Below are 8,808 nucleotides of genomic sequence, written 5' to 3'. Positions count from 1 at the left end.
CGTGGTTTTTGGTCGCACCTGGGCGCTCGCTTTGAATTTTTTTATCAATTCAACTATTGCTGCATTTCAATTTTTTTTTCTTTCGGAGCTCAACAAAACCTCATTTCTCCACCCTAAACAATATTTTTCCAAAAAAAACCCCCCGAAATAGCTGAAAAACCTTAAGTTGACGGTTTAAGGTATTCAGACGTTATTGTGAGTGGAGCTAGTAATGAAATGATACAAAAGGTGTGTCTCAAATGTAGCATGAAGGATTGGATCCAATGAGACTTTTCAAAAGCGAACACAGAAGTGTTTTACTTCTCAAGGACTTGACCAAATACATGTTTTTTTTACAATCTCCCGGTTTAGATTTCACCATGAATACACTTTTTGCTGTGATCAACCAGAAAAACAATAGGATAAAACAAAATGATTTCTCTTTCCTGAGTCTGCAGGGATCGCCTTCAGAGATCCATACATGGAGTTGCACAAACTCACAGCATTCTATTTGATGCACCAGTTTTCAGTCAGAGCAACAGATGGGTCGTTTAGATTCCTCTTAAAATGTTCGTTTTTTATTGTATAAACTCTCACGCGGCACAGCACATGATGTGTGGACTCTTTCAGAGCCATTTTCATGTAACAAGAATAGTGGATTAGAAGGAGAAGAGACCAAGCATGGAATGTCATTAATTTCAAAAGGGGTCTTGCGTGTGTAAATTCATGCTTCAGAGCGTTCTGATAGCTCACTATAGGGTAAACATAACTGCAACATTAAACCATGACTGTCGAGGTTTATACCAATTCGCCGAGTGTAGGATTTTAGTTCGGTACTGGATCTGAAACAAGCTCATGAGCTAGAATCCCCTGCTCACATACGTGATTTCTGTTCTTGTCGAGGACACGAGTGATCGGACAAGAGCTGAGGGAGAAAATTTACCTTCATGAAGGCTGCGGCGCTTGTAGGAATGCTCTCAATAATATCACATTCCACACACTTCACACGTTCATGTTTTCGAGGAGGTACCAAACATTTAAGACACTCGGTCAAACACCCAAGAGAATCTCGAAATGAAGATGGTGAACATGCTTTTTGGCAAGCCGATAAAGTGGAGCAAAACCTTCCATACCAGGAGCATCAGCGATAGAGTGGGAAAAGTGGAAAACAGTGCCATGAACGTGAGGATACTTCTTAACAATATCCCTCACCAGTAGCCCAGTCCCTCCTCCAACGTTCACTGAAATCCTGGTGTTCTAAAAGCTTTCATTCTTTCCAACTGTAGCTGCTACAGTGAAGGGGATCCTCGCATGACATCGTTCACGACGATGTTCCACTCAGGACAGTCGATGCCCATACATTTTGCAGATCGAAGCCCAGAAATAACCAGGTGCTGCAAACTTCAGTACAAACATAGATTTAAAAAAAATTAGAAATCATCACAATTGAGAATGTGTACACACGCGCACTTCTGTCTGCACAAAAACTTGGTTAGCGTGAATCATACTGCAGCTCCTGAATCTATGGTTAGATGAAGCGGGTGCAGTTGAGACCAATCTGGAACCTCGAGGCCGGAAATGGAGATACAAACTTGTGATTTGTGCCAACAATGCAAAGCAACTGCAGTCACTCACTCACACAAATCCTAGAAGAAGTTGGTGGATGAGGGTACCACCAAGAATTTGGTAAGCCCTCCTCAATATAACCATAACCTCCTCCCCATCCGTCCGCCTTGTTGGTTCACAGAGGTTGAGGATCTCCAGAAAGGTACACGCTTATGACGCCGGCCCCAACTGTCGGTACTAACTCTAAACAAACCATGACGCGAGATTCAATGCTTTTCCACATCTTTCATCAGTGGTTTGGGATCCCTCTCCGATGATTCCTCTGTAGGCACCTGGCCAACATAGCTTCAAAGTTGTCGGGTGATTTTCTATTGCAGGATTGTAAGTTGCACAGACCAGCTGGAAGACTAGTTGTATCAAGTTGATATTGAAGACGGTTTTTGGGCAACGTAACCATAACGGCCCTTCTGCAGAAGTTGTGGACTACACGCTTAAATCCTTCATCAAACTCTCGCTTCAGAGGACCCAACTGGACCTGGCGCGCTCATAGCATCCTCATTTCTCACTCCTTACCAGCCTCTCGGATCTTCTGCGCATTCAGTCCCCCTAAATCCCTTGAACTCGAGGTTGAAATAACCCATCTCCAAATCCAGCATGACCTTACTGACTTTCGGTTGTGGTTCCAATCAAATTGAACACTATTAGATAAGACGGAGCTATCTAACGACGTGCAAATGGAATCCCCCCTCGTTAAGTAGTCAGTCGTTGCCTCGTTGCTCACGATTTTTACCGATGTTGATCAACCCCATGGTTCATGACTGAAAGAAGCAGGGCTAGATCACATTAATCTTGGTCATGAGAATCTGCGTCAATGAAGAGGTTTTGGCTTTGGATGCTAGATTGTAGTGGATCTGAGGTTTCTAGCTTGTGTGCAGGTGTAGCTCTATTTTGTGTTGTCTATGCAATCCTCCAAAGTTGCAGCGAGCTTCCTGTTACACTGGCGTAGTCAGTGTGAGGGCATGATGTCAGACTGATCAGGCGAAGTTTAGAGGGCCTAACTCTAACTCAGACTAAGACCCTATAATTCATACCATCGCATGTTGTCTCTTATCGAAGAGGCTAGATGGTAAAGCAGCATTCCTTCGGGAAATATAAGGAGGAATCTTACACAAACTCCACCCATTCATGAACTCGGCAAATTACTCTCGCATAACGAGTCAAAAGATGGGTGCTGACTCTGACATAGGCTATTGTAATTGTTTCCGGTTCTCAAAATCCAGACAAACGGTCTTTATGGCAAGCGTGTCCAACGCAGGTTTTTATGTTTGTTCATTCAGATGCTGACAATTCCAAACATCGTGATTGGTACGAAGGTTGTGAATGCTGCACCAATTACGACAGATGCATTATAATACTAGACCGAGGTTGTTTTTTTTCGGTTTTTCGGAGATAGCTAAATGAGTAGTGACTTCCGTGTAGGCCACACAATTTTGAAACGCCTAGTTACTCCAGAAGCCATGTACCTTCTGTTAACTAAGTAATGTACTTGGGCCAGTTCTCCGACATCTTCCCAGCAAGCTGGTTGAATTCGCAGCTTTGAAGAGCTTTACGAACCCTGTTACTCCCTACGTTCCTAATGTAGATGGCGCAATTATCAAGAGAATGTTACCCTTCAAAATTCAGTCAGCATCCTCAAGTGCACGAAAACAGATAACGAGTAGGATAAGGACAGTTCTCAGGACGTCAAATAATCATTTGTTTCAAAAGATAGTTCTTGCGAGGGTCAAAAGCTGTCAGCTGGAGATTAATGCACTACATGACACGCTTGCACATTCACAAGCATTGTCCGTTTAAATTCATGCTCAGAAATTGCAATACAGGTGCAGTTCAGCAGAAACCTGTAAGCATTTTTCAAAGTAGACACACATGGTGTCGGTGAATGCGAAAATTTCTGGAGGCAAATGCGAAGCACCTGCCACACTGGACATTTTATTTACAATTAATGTACTTTCAAAGGGTTATGAAAACCCCCGAATATTGTTGCACAATATTGTAACCAAGAAAAAGCATCTCTCAAGCATATAGCACATGGTCCGTAGGGGCATACCCAGAAAGTAGACTAACTCATCCCCCAGCTTCCAAGAATGTCCACTGAAACAGCTGGCGATGGACCCCCACAAACATCAGCGGGGAAATCACTCCAAATCAAGCTTATGTGAGGACAATCTACATAAATTCGCAGCGACTGAGGAGATATTGGCATTGACTTCAGTAATCCAATCGGCCCCCGAAATAAAGAGCTCCAAACCCGTTGTTTCTTTGTGCAGACGTGGAGCATCTCCTATGCTTCAGGTCAAGCTCAATTCCGGCACACAACCAGGGATATATTGGGAAACAGTAGATGAATAAAATCACACACGCAGGTATTCACTGCTACAGCAGATGATTTTTGTCGTACATATTAAGCATAGCTCCAGAGGCTGCAGCAATCTTCGAATGCCACCCGGCCAGTAGAAATGTTCAAACTGTATCGATTAGCAACAGCTTCAGATCGATGTTGTCTACCTAACCAAATCAAGCTTGCTTCCCGCCATACTCGCTGATGAGAAACTGTTCAGCTTTATTGAGCTGCTATCTCAATGTCAAGCATTCGACTTGAAGCATAAATCTGAGTTGGAAAGGTTCGCAGAAACTTCCCAAAAGAACTGATGTGGTTGTAAACATCCACCTGATCCAAAGGATTCAAGGAATTGTAACCATCAGCTAACTCAAAATTTTCCATTTTTGGTTCCTGTGATTGATAATCAAACGCTACGTCCTCTTCATCACACATTTCAAGCACGCCGTTGCCCAATGACAGATCGTCTGGGAACCCCGTATAATTCTTCTCTTTTAAGTGAACAGCCTTTGGACTAGGTAAACTCTCCAACCATGTCAACACGGTAATCCGAGATGCTTCCATGCGCATGGCAGTTTCCTTGTCGATCTCCATCGCACCCCCATCTAAATAAATCAACCCGATATAAATTAGCACTTGACTTATTCGTAATATCCAAAATCATTAAAAGGCACAGTAAGCTCCCACGACAGGCAACGAATTCATCACAGCCAGAGAATATAAAAAAAGAAAAAAAGAAAAAAGAAAAATGACTTTCAGAATTGCATTGCAAAGCATGAACTAGCACAGTCCCCGTATAACTTCTCAGTATTAGCCGGGGAATTCTTACTGAAATTATTTTGAAAAAATAATATCTTGTAAAGTCTGATAAATTGTAATAAAATTTCGAAAGCATGTAGACGAGGAGCACAGTTAACACACACACACACCTTCGTCTGCGATCCGTTGCACATGTCGGGGCGGTAAGCGTGACGCAGCTGGACTCGGCATATTTTGAATACCTGTGCTCTGATCTCTTCCATTGTAATCGTTAATCCCTGTCGGCACTTCCAATATCTCACAATCACGGGTACTCTCCCGTCGTTTATCTTCAACAGCAACTTTAGGACGACCATTCACTGTCTTGGCCAAGTCCGACTTGCTAGGAGCTATTTTGTTACTTGATAGGATTGGGCTCACCAAGATTCTTGCCCATTTCATGTTCAGTTTTGGTCGAAGTTGCCCTGGCCACAACGCGTTGAAGCATAAGGTAGTCTTGGCGAACCTTGCATCCTCATCTTCATCTTCGATAATGCTAGCTTTAGCTTTTGGTAATTCATACTCACCAGGCACCGCCTCTGTGTCTCTTCCAGCAGGCGATGTAGGAATAGGACCCTGCACAAATGAAAAGATTAAATTGATTTCACTGAAAGCTATATGATAACGACTTGCTTACCAAAACATCCAAAGAGCTATCCAAAATTTGAGGAGATGCGTCCATCGGCCATACTCCTATGCAGTGACTAAAGCGCACAACTACCCCAGAATAGACTAAGTATTCCTTCGAGACATCCACTAGACAAGTAGTCCTCTACAAAACACTAAAACAAATCATCCGGCTTGTGTTTATTATGTCAGTCGCAAACTCCATAACTAGTATTGAAATCACAACATGAACGAAAGATGTGAACAGTTTGTCATGTGACGTGAACGGAGATATTTCATCGAGATGAAGTGGAAATGCACAAGGTCTGGGCTGTATGATAGAACAAGGAATCCAAGGAAGACGAAATGACTGGGAGTTGGTCCAACCTGTGACAAATCAGCAGCAGCTTCCTCGTGTTGTTGATGGCGGCCTGAAAGACACGCGCCTTCCGTTCCAGACCGTCTCTTCTCAGCTCTCTCCAGCTTCTTCTTTTCGTGCAATGCAGCCAGTTCTTTCAAAATCGACTTAATTTCGCAAGAGAATTGATGCTGATGATCCATATCAGCATCCAAACCAAAACAACTCCTATCAATCTTCTCTCGTGCCAAAACCTTGCTGGACTTGCTCGAATCGTGCACACCATTTCGTTGGAAATTTCGGAAGTGAAAAACGAGAGGCAAACAAGCTGATCCTGCTTTGTAGACAGGATATGCATCAGCCGGCGACGGCTCACACGCAGGGGGGGTATCACAACTATCTTGGACTAGAGGCGGCGTAATAGAAAACTCTTCTGTATCCCAGTTCGAATTCCCTTCACCCCGCCATAACAGAATCAGCTTTTCCTGTAAACACATTGCGCATATACCACCCCCCGGTTGTGCCCCGATGTGCCTTTCACACAAGGTAACATCCACTGCGCATGCTTTATCCTCCATCCCCATAGCTCCTATTGCATGATCCGCTGCACCAAGATGTTCAAAATATGCTTCCTACCCAGATAGTGTCGACACGAGCATCAGGCCGCAACTGCTACAGGTCAGCCAAGGATCCTTCTACTTCTATCCGCGTTCTTATCTGTGACAAAAACCCTTAGAATCCGTGAACCTATAATTCTTTTCACATAACAATAGACAGAGTAGACCATCGTAGCACCTTACCCCCTCAACCTCCAAGTGCACCCAGAAGATAGCCAGGGCCAAATACCTGCTTCAGCTGTGCGCATGACGCTCCATACCATAAGTACACTGCAAGATGGCTGGATTCGAGCAAAAACTAAGAGACTCGTGGACCAAAGCAGAGTAACTCTCGGTGGAGGTCAAGGATGACCATTTAGATTTCAGAAGTATACGAGGACTATCGAGAAGTTAAAAGCAAATACTGCCCGAACACTTCAGCAGCATAAGCAAACCTATGTACAAATGTGCAGTCACACAGAATCGAGGAGACACGAACTATGCACACGATTTTCCAACACGGAGTTACGTGCGTGCAGCCCACAGGATTCGACCTGCGAAAATTCGCGACAACAGCGGAATAGATGAGGAAGAGGAATGAAAGCTACAGCTCCTGCGTGTCAAAGGTGAAAAACGTATCCTGGTCGCAATCTTGATATGCAACAAGAATACGTAGCCTTGACAAAGACAAGCAACGATATGCTGAACAATGAACTTGCTGCGTGTTTCATGTTTCCCCACGATGAATGATGGTCTTCATCAGATACGCGATTGATCAGCGTGATTGGGCAGTACATCAACGAGACCAAAGCCTTATCAGCTCAGCGAAGACAATTTCCACACGAAACCACTTCACATAAAGAAGCTTGGACGGTGAAAACCCCGACACGCACGAAGATGGAGAGAGAGACACTCGAGAGGACATGTACAGCTCCTCCATGGAACACTCTTCAAGGCACCAGCAATCTTGCGCTTAGTTAGCAATGGCTAACTCAGCGTAACTTAGCCCAACTTGCAGCAAATCCTCAGAATCCTCGCAAATCCAACACGGGAGAAAATCAAGAAGGAAGACCTACATTCCACCTGCTGTAAGAACTCAATTTACCACTTCAGTTACACCAGTCACAGCGAAGAATGCAGTAAAAGCCGAACAAGCTGCTCGTTGGGACAGCCTCCACCCTATCTCTCACCTCAGTCGCCATTTGTGGTCACCATATCAACAGTGGACAACCCCGCAGCCTTTTCCTCCGCCATCTAGGATCTGCGGTCCCTACGTCCCGGCTCTTATCCTCGCTCATTCATCCCCAACAACGACCTCTTCAACCTCCCTCCTCGTCTTAACATACATCTCTCGACTAATCTCAGTCGGAGGCGCAACCTTAAATAATTCCCGCATTCCAAACTTCCACCCTTAGAAAACTCCTGGAAAACTCCTCTACAGAAGTTTTCTTACGATAAACTCCACACACTAGTCTTCTCCGGAAATTCTTCGGTAATGCTTGGAAAAAACTCTACGCCAAGCCTAGACATGTAATGACTTGGTCGCAGGGCACAGAAGCAAAGCTGGTACAAGAAATGTACCTCCTGACAGGCAAGTTAAACTGCAGAACGAGGTCCTTAGGTAAGAAAAAACCTCTCTCCTCTCTCTTTCGCTCTCCCTCGTAAAAACAATTAAAAAATTAAAGTGGACTGTTACCAGTGCAGGCAGCGCTTGTGTCGAGAGCAATCAAGCGGATCCCTGGCATTCCGAGAGCAGACCTTTTTCCTCTCTCTCTCTCTCTCCGTTTTTTTTTCCTTTCTCTGACGAGGCTACTACTCTATTCTCACGCGTGTAGCTGCAATAGATCCGTGAACGGACGACCCTTATTCGATGCAGGCCAGAAGCAAGATACAGATCCTAAATAAAATGGAAGTGACGAGGAAGTCGAAGGGCAGACGACGACGCTAAGAGAATAGCAGACCCCCCTATCAACGTGGTCTTCAGATTCCAGCGGTAATACCCCACTCGCCCCAGTTGTTCATCCATCTTTGATTGCTCCGCCGCAACGATTCTGTTACGTTTATTCATTCGTTCACTTGGACCTCTGTTCTCGGTCATAGGACCTTTCCCTTCTTGCTGGATGGCTTAGGACCGTGGAATAATAAAAAGGAAACAAGTTGAATTCTATATTGGATTTAGGGTTGCCCCCTTCAGAATGACAGATTTTGTAGTTCATTTCCTGCATGTGTTTGAAAAGTAAATAAGTGGCATTACCGCGGGATCTTGCATGAAAGGATCTTTAAAGGATTACATTGATGGTGATGATGATGATAATAATAATAATAATAATAAGGTATTGTTACTGAATTTTTCTTTGTCCAATTTAATCAGAAATTGAAGAATCTTTGGTAATCTGAAATCCAACAGAGCAATGTCTTTAACAACAAAGAGCTGGCTCTCACGGTAAGCTCATCACTACAGAAAAACCAAAAAGAAAATTGGCTAAAAAACCAAAAATGTAATCAGA

At 44.0% G+C, this 8,808-nt stretch overlaps 1 protein-coding gene across 1 annotated transcript; it reads right to left on the bottom strand.

Annotated features, from left to right (window-relative positions):
- Window positions 1-3,485: 3,485 nt before the first annotated feature.
- LOC112273396 (uncharacterized) lies at window positions 3,486-7,404 on the bottom strand. The gene is made up of 4 exons (XM_024502112.3): window positions 6,552-7,404; window positions 5,735-6,422; window positions 4,873-5,317; window positions 3,486-4,548 (listed from the first exon to the last, which is right to left on the bottom strand). Exons 2-4 carry the CDS (start codon window positions 6,287-6,289, stop codon window positions 4,166-4,168), a joined length of 1,383 nt encoding a protein of 460 aa, XP_024357880.1. The 5' UTR covers window positions 6,290-6,422; window positions 6,552-7,404; the 3' UTR covers window positions 3,486-4,165.
- Between the last annotated feature and the right edge of the window lie 1,404 nt (window positions 7,405-8,808).

The sequence above is a fragment of the Physcomitrium patens genome, chromosome 20, assembly GCF_059467195.1.
Source record: "Physcomitrium patens ecotype Gransden chromosome 20, ASM5946719v1, whole genome shotgun sequence".
In the NCBI taxonomy this organism is placed as follows: domain Eukaryota; kingdom Viridiplantae; phylum Streptophyta; class Bryopsida; order Funariales; family Funariaceae; genus Physcomitrium; species Physcomitrium patens.
Note: the sequence above shows the minus strand (reverse complement) of the source record. Positions and strands in the feature narration are given on the sequence as shown.

Bases quoted from the DNA above. Each gene is read 5' to 3' on its own strand.
- LOC112273396 (XM_024502112.3), bottom strand. From the start codon at position 6,289: ATGGGGATGGAGGATAAAGCATGCGCAGTGGATGTTACCTTGTGTGAA. The intron at 5,318-5,734 runs GTTGGACCAACT...TCATTTGTGCAG, and splicing joins CTGCTGCTGATTTGTCACAG to GGTCCTATTCCTACATCGCC. The intron at 4,549-4,872 runs GTGTGTGTGTGT...TGATTTATTTAG, and splicing joins GCAACGGATCGCAGACGAAG to ATGGGGGTGCGATGGAGATC.